Here is a 12,545-nt window from a genome sequence, read left to right as displayed (position 1 = left end):
TGCAAATAAGGCAAGAGGGCAATGCAGCAGAAAATAGCTGTGCTGTGAATTCATGGGTTAATATATTTATTTTACCACTCAGTGCTCTCTCAGCAAGGCTATTTATTTCATATATGACAGCTGCACATTAGAGTTATAAAACTTTAAACCTGATCCTCTTAAACAGCTCTTCAGTGCATTGAGATCTGATGCAGTCCCATAGCCTAATGAAGAATGTATGAAACATACTCCTCCAGCAGAAAATGACTGTTGCACTTTACAGCACGGTGTTGTTAAAAGACTCAGTGATAATGTGGCATATCATAGCAGACTTCAAAACACAAATCGAAACAGAACTTTCTTTGGATGGAGTATCTATTTAGCATAAGTAGGCCATGTGAAAATGAAGCCACCTTTGTGATGCTTATATTAAAAAAGTGGCAAAGTTAGTTAAGGTTAATAACTGTGATTGTGGTCTTATTAGTAAATATACAGTGTACACTCCTATTCACATTCTTTAAAATACAGGCAGCCGACAGTGCCTCCTGTCAGCTACCTAGTAGATACACCTATGGGATAAATTTGAAAATCCTAGGTGATTTTCAGAAAACCTAACCTCTGCTCTCTGACCTTGAGGTCAAACTGGTCCCAAGATTAGTATAAATGCAACTATGGCATTGATTTCCAATTTCTTCTCGAATTATCACATTCACAAACTTGGGTGTTCATGCTGCCCACCCGCCTGCCAGGTGGCGTGACGACAAGACCCCATCAGCTCTTGACAGCCGAGGGGTAAAAAGTTAATAAGTTGTTAACAGGTGATTTTCAGTAAGTGTGTTTATGTTTTTTACACCAACAGTCCCACCTGTATTACTGCATGTAAATAGTCATCATAGATGGACTTACAAATATCAAGTATCTATTATGAGGGCATTATATAAAGTGTTACCCGTCATACCAATTTTTGGTGCCTTTTTAAAAGGCCAAAAAGTCTTTAAATCTTAAATATCCATTAAATAAGTTTGATTAAACACACATAAACACACAATTCAAGTGGCCGTGACTACTATCCGGTCGTTAAGTCTGACGTCACTAGCTGTGTCCGGGCCTAAACTCCGCTGCAGGTCCATATATCAAACGATCACTATGGCATTACTGAGAGTTGAAAAACTGTCTAAAGTCTTTCATCTGTAATAAAATGATCAGCGTTCTGCTCTACCAGGTGTAACAATTGAGTTTAACATCCAGGCATCCATGAAAACGGAATTTATGACATTTAACAGAGTTAGAAGTTAGCATGGAGTTAGCTCGCTAGCTTCTATCTAAATACAATATAGCATGTCCTGACTGCGGGGTTTTGGAAACAAATTAAAACGTCCAGCTCTGTTATCACTTCCAACATAAATGAAGACAGAAAACTAAACAGCAGTGACGTTTGTAGGGTTACTGAAGTTGGGCTAGCTGGTATATAATGATGTGCTACGTGACCGCTAGCGACACAGCTATGTTAGCATAATATAAACAAGCTAACTTTTTTCCACTCGATAAAAGTTAACGTGAGTGTTCTCGGTGGTCAGGAACAAATGTAATCGCATGGCAGGATGCTGTAAAAGGACCAAACTTCAGCCAGGAGAACAACTGAGATAATCCATCCACAATACGAGGTTAGTCATTCATATGCTGCTGCATGGGCTGGGCTGTAGTTACATCCTAAGGTTTTAAAAACTGAGCTTAAATAAATGATTAGCGGTAATAAAAGCCGAGGGAGGTCAACAGTGATCACTGACTGTTTTAGGAGCTTTTTGAGATTAAATAGAAGAAAATGCATAACATTAAACATGTAAACAACACAAAAGCCATATTAAACACAGACTACTTTAGGCCCGGAAGTAGGATTCGTCACATCATCACTTAACTACCGGATAACAAGCCACATTGAAGAACTAAGGAATATGTGCCAGATGAAACTGAGCTTTCCTTTCTCTTCTTTCGGATCTGTCAGTTTCTCTGTTAAAGAGAAGCCCTAAACTCCCCTTGCCTTGTGCTCAGGTCGAGATATACTCAGTAACAGTACACTCTCTTCACTTCTTTGTCTCCCCCCTCCTCTCTTGGGTTTCTTTTCTTTCTCTTCCTCATCTCGCTTCTCCATCACTCTCTTGCTTCTATTCCCCTCATTAGGATGTCAGATCTCATTACAGAAGAAAAACAGCCGATTTAAAGGAGAAAGCAGATTGGTTTAATGGTTTGATGCAAATCCCTTCTCGTATTTTTTTCTTTCCTTTTACTGAGCATGTTTATGTGTGCAAATTCACACTGGAGAAAGGAACCAGTGCCACGGGGCTGCATATTGAAGCAAAAATAATCATGCTTTGCAAAAAACTTCACAACAAGCAAACAAACACACACACACACTTGCACTTATGTAACAGACCAGAGTTGATCCCTTGTCCCAGCAACTGAATACATTTCAGTTCTGAAACGTAATGAGGAAAAAAGTTTTGAACACTGCAGTATTTCCAGATAAGACTACAAACAACTACATGAAATTACTGTCTGTCATCCTTAAAAAGAGGAGCTAGCAGTTGTAAGGCACTACAGTCCATTAGACTAAAATTATGCCAAGAATTGAAAATACATGACATAAAATGGACATAGATATAAAGTGTATTAGAGATATTTAAAATGCATAATGTCTATGTGAATAACACCACAGCAAAATATAGTGTAGAATATCAATAAGAATTATTTGCCAAATGCAGTGCACTGTCCACACTATCTGGTCAACACATGACAAACTTTTATTACATACACTTAAGAAATGGGGAATGTGAGATTACAGTTTTTACACTGACTGAAATTTTCTGTAAAATGTATTTAAAGTCCAAAAAAAAGAAGTGTATTCACTTTTATTCATACAGCCTGGCAGCATTCGGTTGTCTGGATCCGCAAGCTGTTCAGAAAATATTACTTTGTTTTTACTGTGGCTTAGTGACTACTGATTGTCTGAATTTGTATCTGTCTCTTCTAAAGATATGTTAGGGATAGATGTTAAAATATAAACCATCTCTTATCAACTGCAATAGACCAACCTTGAGAAATAACAGCTACACTAAATCCAGCCATTCTCACAGTCACCACCTGAGCTACATGCAGGCCTAATGTTAAGCTATTAAAGAGAAAAACAGCCACAGTCATGAAGAGACACTGTTATTCCCAATGGTTAGAGTCATTAATACAAGTCAAGATAGCTTTTATGAGATAAAGAGGGAAAGTACAAAGACAAAAAAGTAAGCGCAAACGCAGAAGGGAAGGACGAAATGGTAGAAAACAAGGAGAGGTCAGAAAAAAGGAAAGAAAAAACAGACAATATGGGCATAAAACAGCACGAGGTAAAGACTTACATTCTTCTCTTAATTAGCAGAGATGATAGATGAGACAGAGGAACAAAAAAAAAAGTCAGAATGGTAAACATATTTGTAAAGAGAAAAAGGAAATCATTGCAAGCAGTAGGAGAGATCACAACATCATTAAGATAATGGAGAAAATGAGACTGATGTTACAGAAAAAGGAAGCGATTGTAAATTAAGACAGGAAAGCATAGTGACAAGTGAAGCGTAGGCTGATTTTAGAAGCACAATCTCTTGTGGGAAAATATACCAGCATGTAGGTGTATTCATGTGCGCGCTGGAGAAGATGTGGCCATGCAGGAATAATCGTTTAAAATAGGCCGCATTAACCTGCAGCCCTCTGGGGCACTGGCCTGGTTTAATCCAAGAATGAAACACATCACTGCCTGCACACATGCATGCAAAAACACGCAAATACGCACTCATAGTTGCTATACATAGAGTTGTGCTGTGTAGATGTAAAAGTAATGAAGAGGCTGAGACTGTAGCAAATCACTGAAGAAGATTGTGTAGATGTGAGAGATGTTTGATCGGGGGGTGACACATGTAGTCGAGGTTTAGTAAAAGCTTTTTTATTTTTCCTTCAGTTGTATTAGCCACAGTGACAGTGCTGTTAATGCAACACTCACAGCAACAATTAATGTAGTGCTGAAATGAACTGAGCTAGAAGACTTGAGAGCTGTGGAAGCCAAGCAGACAGGTTTACCAATTACCAACATTTTAAACTCAACTTGAGTGAACTGTCAAAGTGTGCTGACAAATAGCTGTCCGCTGTGCTGGGAGACAATGGCTTCCTGAGACTACAGGTCTGTTGGTTTACTGCAGTGTTGGACATAAAATAAGCCATCAGACTAGCAGAGTATTGTGAAAATCAACATCATTCTGGCAAAAGTTTGCCACAATGTAACTAACTTAGTCACAACTCTAACATTTTACCTTCTAAAATCATTTGAACTATAGATCAGAGGCCACCGTATATCCACTTTACTCGCTTCTTCTTCATGTCCTGTTTGTTCCTAATTCGCATTTCCTTTCGTGTGTCTCTTTGAGATAAAACCGGCCCAGAAAAACAGTAGCTATAAAAACAGCGCACGCAAAATTAGAGTCACTTAGATGGCTTTTGTTGTACCACGTTGCTCCTCTTCATAGTTAAGTGCCCAGTTAAATAATGCTATGCCCCCTGCTCTCAGCGAATATTGTGGGCTTCATTTGACTGCCTTGTTTAAATTGGCCCTAAATTAGACTGACACTGTGCACCACACACTGCAGACCTCTGACTACAACTTTGGAAATTTTGAAGTCAAATACCCACACAAAACTGTCTCTCTTTTCTTTTCAGCAAAGGGATGACTTATAGCATTAATTACATTGATCCATGCCAGCTTAATGAACCAATAATGTGAGCTTGCCATTGCCAAGAAAAGGCACTATGACATAATTAATGACTTACCGCTTACTATGTCAGCACAGCCCTTATCAGTTCATTATGTGCCATCACTCTATGCATTATGAACCTTATTAGACAACCTCCTTTTCACTGCACATGCTATTCACACAAATTTCAAAATACGCTGTGTAAAGGCCAAGCTTTAATTCAATAGCCCTGAGACTTCAAGGTGCTGTTAATCTTCGGTGTGTTGTTCTTGCAGTGTAGTTACAAGGGCCAAGCGCAGCAGGGAAATATTTGTGCATGAGATAAAATATATGCTCTGATGAAGGATTTAGCTCCAACAACATCAGACAATCTATTAAAACACTGTATCATTGGAGAAGTGCATTGTAAACTTCCAGTGTTACAATTAAATGGACACGGTCTAATCCACAGTCTATTGATTTTCGTAGCTGCAGTGCAAATTTCCTTTGTGAGTTTCTCATACCCATCTATTGAAACTACAAATACAAGGCACAGTAAATTATAGATAACACTGGATTATCTCTGTGCACTTCTGAAGCATACTTATTTAAATGATTTCTGCTTGCAAAGACAATGATATCACTGTATGAAGCGTTCTGAATTTCACTGATTGTAATCAAAGCAATATCCCACAAGAATATGAGCAAACCCAATGACCCAACTCTGAAATGTGCTTCAAAAGCTATGCTTGGTGCTTATGGAAGATGTTCTTTCCTTTTAAGTGAGTGAAACTGATGAACTCAAACTCTGGTCTAGGGTGGCACATTTACTGTCATAATTCTGACCTGAATGCTAATGATAGCTATTAAGGATCGACTCGTTAAAGACGTCGACGGAGCTGTGAAAGCGGCTTGAGAGACTTGGGTGTTTTTTTGTGGATATGATACCGTAATGGGATTAACATGGTATACCTAAACCCACAACGAGATAAGCTCAATGAGGTCCTATTAAAAATACACTGCTGGCAACAATGGAGAGCGAGTGAGAATGACTGTGTGAGTTCGATAGTAAATGTATCCAACTGCAGTTCATTGCGAATAAAAAAAAGGGAAAAAAACATCCACACAGCCTATTGTGCTTCACAAACACAATAAGCTTGGCAATGCCTTTTTCTATGCCACTTACTCTTTATTTTTCATAAAGCATTATCTTCATTTGGCTCTAGACTTGATAGAAATTCACTGGACCAACTAGACAACATACCATTCACTTTGTAGAAAAGAAAACTGGCACTGACGAGGGTTGATATATTCAGTGCAAAGGTATCTCAGTTGTTCCTGACATTGGTTAACAAGTATTATTTTTGCTTGGTGACTGATTAAAAACAACTTCAGATACTAGAGAACACACATATTGTCTCATTACAAAAGTTAATTGCAGCACCTTTTTGCATTTTTATGTTAGACATGATGCATTATTTGCCTAGTGTGTGGCAGAAAAATAGTGGATATCATAAACTATTCAAGGACCAATTCTTATATTTTAAACTATGGAAAAGCTGTTGAAGTTACACTTTATATTTAAGACATATATGGGTTGATCTTCCTGAGCAGAAACACACCAATGGGCTTAAAAATGCCATCTACAAAATCAAGGACTGTTCTTTGTTGTGAACCATCTTGGCCTTGCTCAAATATGGACATGTATTCTGAGATGTACTGGTATTTAAGGAGAATTTTTAGGTATCTATATGTGTAGTATGTATTTTTCTGAGAGCTTTTTACTTTTACTGTGGCTACATCTATCTCTACAATATATATTTCTACTTTCAAGTCCTTAGATTTTCAAATTAGGCCAGTTACTTCACATTAAATGACTCTCTCATACAATGACTGCTTCTGCCATCCGTGAACAATTTACCATGGCGTCAAGCAAAGCACAGTGCAGTGTTGGAGTGCAGTCTTTGCATGACCAATAGAAATGAGGAATGACATGAAGTGGGTACATATTATACACATACACATCACTGGGCGCAGAAAGAAAAAAGACATACACAGATTGCACAACACATATTTGGGACCTTCACTTAGCCTAGCAGGCAGAGCAGTGAATGTAACTCTCTTTGTGAAAGGGCCTTAATACATTCAATTGATTTGAACCTAAATCAACTGGAACAATAACACATAAAAGACAATCATATTGGCTTATCTATCACCGGAGCCTAATGCTAGTTAAAAACAATGAAAGAGGGAAAAGCCATAATTTATGTATAATTTCTAGTCGTATACTCAAGGGTTTAAGTAGGTCAGAACTATCAGAATAGTGTTTTTAGTGAAAATTTCCACAACTTTTGGTTACATTACTAAAGCATAAGAAAAGTGAGAGTGATCATGAAGGAAATAGCATGGAAGGTAATTTTAAATGGAGCATTTCTAACAGTCAGAGAATATCAGCAGGAGCTGAGCTCTAAACTGATCACCAACTGGCTGAGTTGGATCAGGTGGAAGGGGAAGTTAGTGGGCAGGGCTGGCACAGCCAAATGTATTATGATGGTGTGGTGGGAACATCTAACAGATCTTAAATTCCTACCTCCGGCAGAAGTTTGACAGCATTCCGAGGGAGACTCGGGAGACTGAGTCTACCACGTGGATCATGTTCTCCACCTTCATTGAGGTGATTGCACGGACCTGTGGCCACAGGGTAGTTGATCTGTTTCATGGTTTTACAGTGTCTGAACCAGATGTTGGATGGTGGTGAAGAAAGCAGTCAAGCTGAAGAATGGGTCCTATTGAGCTTGGTTAGCCTGTGGGACTGAGGGCAGGTAACAAGCGCGGTGTGGCTCTGGCTCCAGCAAAAATTCAGGTGTGGGAGGAGTTTGGTGAGGCCATGTAACAAGATTTTTGGTCTACCTCAAAACAATTCTCGCAAACCGTCAGATGCCTCAAGAGGAGGAAGCAGTGCTCTGCTCACATTAGGTACAGTGGGAGTGGGGTGCTGATGACTTCAAGTGGGTATATAATCAGGTGGTGGATGGAATACTTAGAGGATCTCGTCTGAGTCTGGGAACGAGACGGATAACTCAGATTGAGGTATCTGTTTGACTACACTTTGGTAGTCTCAGGATCTTGTCTTTGCTTTTAGTGGATGATATAATTCTGTTCACATTATCAGGTGATGGCTTCCAGGTCGCACTGGAGTGGTTCTTAGTTTAGTGTTAAACAGCAGAATTGAGAATTAGCATCTCCAAGTTTGAGACCGCAGGTCTCAGTGGGAGAAGGTTGAAATGCCCACTCTCAGTCAGGGACAAGTTATGATTATAATATGACAACAGGTTTAGCCCATAAAGAACTATTTTTTTTGCTTTTGTCCTATAGATATATCTCACAGAAGTTAAATCAGTACTTCAACTCACCTCAACTTCAGCCTGTTTCTTACCTACTGAAAACAAAATTAAGGCCAGAGAGCCACACAAACAAGCCCAATACCTAACTAATAAGAACGAGACCCTCTTTGGATTGGCTAGCTGCTTTTCTGAATCTCCCTCCAAAACATTTCATATAAAAAGCTTGCCACTGAAATGCAACGTTGTGCTTTTCCAAAAGCCAGCACCTTGATTTACCCTATACCAGTTGATCTTCAACACAAGACCTCTGTGTGGCTGTAACTTTTTCTCTTTCTCCTACTCAGCAGCTATTCCAAGGCTATGTGACTATAGCGCACTTCCTTTCTGCTGAACATGTGAATACTGAAAATACAAATGGATTAAATCTAACACAGTTTTAAATTACACCTCTTACCAGCTGGTTACAGTCACCATCAAGGTCAAAACTTGGATTTTTTTACCTACCTTTACTCCTTCACTAAATGCTTTTTGCCTCTGTGAGTCTAATTTGTGTACTACTGTTGTATCATACACTTTATAGAGAAAGTGGTTGCCCTTGTTTTCCATAACATACTCTTAGTCACTTGTCAGAGATGACTGAGTTTATTTACCTAAAACACAGTTTCAGAGTTCAGGGCTTAAACTCTAAAATGTCTAAGCCACACGAAGTAGAAACAAAACAAAACATGAAACTGCATTGATGATACAATTTGATGCAATGACTGCCTTACCTGTGTTGTTGCGGTAGGGCCCTGAGTCTGGGCCCTGGCTCTGGCTAAGGCTTCTCATGGGGCCCTTGTTGTGATAGACACGTTCTTCATAGATCGGATCTATGTGGTGCTCTGGGGACCCCAGAGGCCGAAGGGGCTCTTGACTATGCTGACTACTGTAGGAGCCACGAGAACCTAGAGTGAAGAAAGAGGAAGTAAAAAGATGTGAGTACAACACAGTGAAAAAGGAATGACAAAGTGAAAGGTAGAAAATGAGGAAAGAAGATGAGCAGGTTAGAAACAAAAAGGATGGAGAGGGTTGAGTAAGAAGTATTTGACATGTGAAAAGAGAGGTAAAATAAAGACATAAATGTGTATATGGTATTTAAACGAAAGGAAAATAAAGAAGCATATGCGGCAACAAGTCTATTTGAATTTTAGAACTGTCCATTGCCATTCTTCACCTACGCTGATGTAGACTAGTGTTGTGGGATAATTAGGACGCTGTAAACAAAGTCGTTCTGAGCAACTAAGGGTTTGGTAGTGTGTGTGTGTTCGTCTGTCTGTGTTTGTACGACTGGTAAGGAAGTGAGAGAGTTATAGTTCAAGCAAATCAAAAGCAGAGAAAAAAATAGAGACATATGCAGCAACAAATGAGATAAGAAGAAATATACAGATTGAGAGAGACAGAAAACAGGGAGTGATGCCTCTGCATTTAATTTTTTTAATCTCCATGGAACACATTGCTGTTCGGCAGCTATAAAATAATGAGATGCAACCCCCCCTTCCCCCTCTCTCCTTTGCTCTGTGTTTGGCAGGAGTCCCACAGAAAAAAACATGACAAGGAAACATTGACAGCAGGCATTTGTTCATTACACAGCAGGACAAATGTAAGGCAAGGGGCCTCCCAATGAAGACGAGGAGACCCAAAATTAAAATTAGGCAAGGGTAGAAAAGTAGCAAAGTGGGGGAATATGGGTTTATATGGGAGGGTTTAGGTGACATGGTGCGAGATAGAAATAAAAAGACATAAATAGTCATACATACACTGAGTTAGAAAGCTATGAGTGACTGAGATGGTCCAGTGGAGCTAATGTCATATCATATTACAATAGTTTTCAGTGCACTTGAAGTCGCATGCCAAGAAAGTTACACGGGATGATGGGCCAGTGCACGAAGATTCAAACCTCCATGTGAATCCATCATCAATGTAACACAGTCAAATACCTCAATCTGTCAGGTTATATCAGAAATCAATGCATATTAATAGACTTTGCCATCTAAGTAGGATTAAATATATGCACACCGAAGAATGAATCAGCCAGAGTTTCGGGTGAGTTCATTGTGAAACCTGGCCCCACCTTATCATGCGAATTCCTGAGGTCAGATGGCCCAGGATGTGAGTGGGTGTTAAGGCGTCTGGGGAGGGAACTCAAAACTGGATTATAGATGGCAGACAGTTGGTGTCGTAAGCATGCTGTACAGTGCAGCGAGGAATGCCCAGACCTCTACATCGGAGAGACCAAACAGCCACTTCACAAGCGCATGGCACAACATAGAAGAGCCACCTCCACAGGACAAGACTCAGCAGTCCATCTGCATCTTAAGGATAAAGGACACTCTTTCGAGGATGCCAATGTTCACATTTTGGACAGAGTGTACAGATGGTTTGAAAGAGGAGTGAAAGAAGCCATCTATGACCACTGTGTGATCTTTGAACAGAGGCGGTGGTTTACAACACCAACTGTCTGCCATCTATAATCCAGTTTTGAGATCCCTCCCCAGACGCCTTAACGCCCACTCACATCCTGGGCCATCTGACCTCAGGAATTTGCATGATAAGGTGGGGCCAGGTTTCACAATGAGCTCACCCGAAACTCTGGCTGATTGGGACCCACACCCAGTTTCACAGGTGAAACCTCTCAGGTGATTAGAGGATCATCAGGGGGTCCTTTTGTCCCTCTGTGGGGGGAAACTCCCACTAGGTTTAAATCTGGGACTCCCCACCATTTGACCTTAGAACTGAAGAAGCTTCTCGGATGAGAGGTGAAACGTCTTCAAGTAACTTAAAGAAGTCCAGACGCTTTTCTTTGCAAGCTCCTTTGACAACCTATTATCCTATTTCTTTACTATTATGGCAGATGATAAACCGCTGTTGCACCTCAACTCTGTCCTTCTTTCAGCTGTGTGGTTATCTGACTGGCCTGTTAACCTCCCAAGCCTATGAAAGGTTGGCTGCATCCCTTCATACTCTACTGGCCAGCTGTAGCCAGATGGTGAACTCAAACAGCAAGAGGACAAGGGTGTCAGCATAAGGGAAGAAAAAAGAATAATAGATACTGGAAGAACAGACATTAGAACTGCCGTGGACCCCAGGTGAAAATACAGTGAATTTTACAGGACTGAAAGACAATATGAGAATATGCATAAAAGAATACTAATTAGAGTCGTGGACACACCCATTAACAGCATGACTCATCTGAGCTCTTTCACTTCCTCTAGTGCCTTTCATCTTTGAAGTCTTGGTGAGTTGGTTTTATTTCATTATACATTTACTCTTTGGCTCACGGGGGCCCACTCATGGAAGTACTGACCTCTTTCTTTAAAGAGGAAGTGGAACTTTAAGACAAAAATGACAGGCTGATGTAGAGAGTGAGAGAGATCCACTCATATGATGTTTTATTCAGTAAAATATTTAAAATGAATAACAACATGCCAAACCCAACTCTGGCTCCTTGGTGAATTACAGTCCTGCCTGTTTAGTAAAAAATAGAGCAAACTACATTTTTACCTACAAAAATATAGCAAGGAGCTGCTCATTCACCTGTATATTGTAATTCCACCAAGAATGGTAGTATAGTTCTCAACGGCAGATTTAATATTAAAGATGACTGTTACAACATTTTTTCTGAGAAGCATAAATTAAAAAAACAGAACAAAACTATATATTGAATTTCCACAGCTTTGAGTTTCCAATGTTAACCAGCAACTATTTTCAGTGCCAATAAAGCTCTGCATCAAACCACACATTATATATTGTATGCTGCATATATTATCCTGCATTGCTACCATGGCAATATTTAGACCCAGTGAACTATATCACACCAGCCCTTCATACAAAAAGCACAGACAGTAAACGTCTTTTTTAGGCAATTTCTGTTGTACGCAGCTTAACTCTGGCATAGAGTAGGAGCTGTGAAGCTGCTAAGTACCTCTCCAAACATGCTACTCAGATGAACTCTACTGTGCTTTTCCTAGGAGCACATCATCCACTCCGATAAGCCATTTTCTGAGTAACACTATCTACACACAATTCATGCTTGGTAGGATTTTGAAAATGTGGTAACTATCAGACCTTACAGGTGAAATAAAACATAGTGCATTGCCAGCATGAATTGCCATTAAATTGCCCTCATGCAATCAACGACAATCTGGTAGTCTATGCACATGATAGCAAACTGCGTTAATTTTATTTCCCCAGTCCACTCCTGCTCACGTCTTTCTTTTCTACTCCATTTAAAGCCTTCAGGAGACATGGAACCTGAGGCAATGCGTCAAGATCACAGTTGCACCCTCAGGGTAAACCATGAAGGTCATGTTCCTATCACCGTAGCTCTAAGTTTAAAGAACTAATCAAATAAACTTACTCCGTGTAGCATGGTTCAATCAATATTCATCTATTTTATTTTTTGTTTCATTTTTTTGATGAAAAA

General features: G+C 39.7%; 1 protein-coding gene across 4 annotated transcripts in view; it reads right to left on the bottom strand.

Annotated features, from left to right (window-relative positions):
* ctnnd2a (catenin (cadherin-associated protein), delta 2a) overlaps positions 1 to 12,545 on the bottom strand; it is a 283,916-nt gene that overhangs the window by 137,702 nt on the left and 133,669 nt on the right. For all 4 annotated transcript variants that reach the window (XM_086305983.1, XM_086305978.1, XM_086305982.1 and 1 more), the window contains exon 11: positions 8,854 to 9,027. In XM_086305983.1, coding sequence (XP_086162109.1) covers positions 8,854 to 9,027 — 174 coding nt within the window. The remainder of the gene's footprint in view (positions 1 to 8,853; positions 9,028 to 12,545) is intronic.

This window comes from Aulonocara sp. 'chitande type north' Nkhata Bay, linkage group LG9, assembly GCF_057382095.1.
Source record: "Aulonocara sp. 'chitande type north' Nkhata Bay isolate Kocher_YH1m ecotype deep benthic linkage group LG9, A_spYH_male_GT1.1, whole genome shotgun sequence".
In the NCBI taxonomy this organism is placed as follows: Eukaryota; Metazoa; Chordata; class Actinopteri; order Cichliformes; family Cichlidae; genus Aulonocara; species Aulonocara sp. 'chitande type north' Nkhata Bay.
This window is presented reverse-complemented; position numbering and strand designations above follow the sequence as displayed.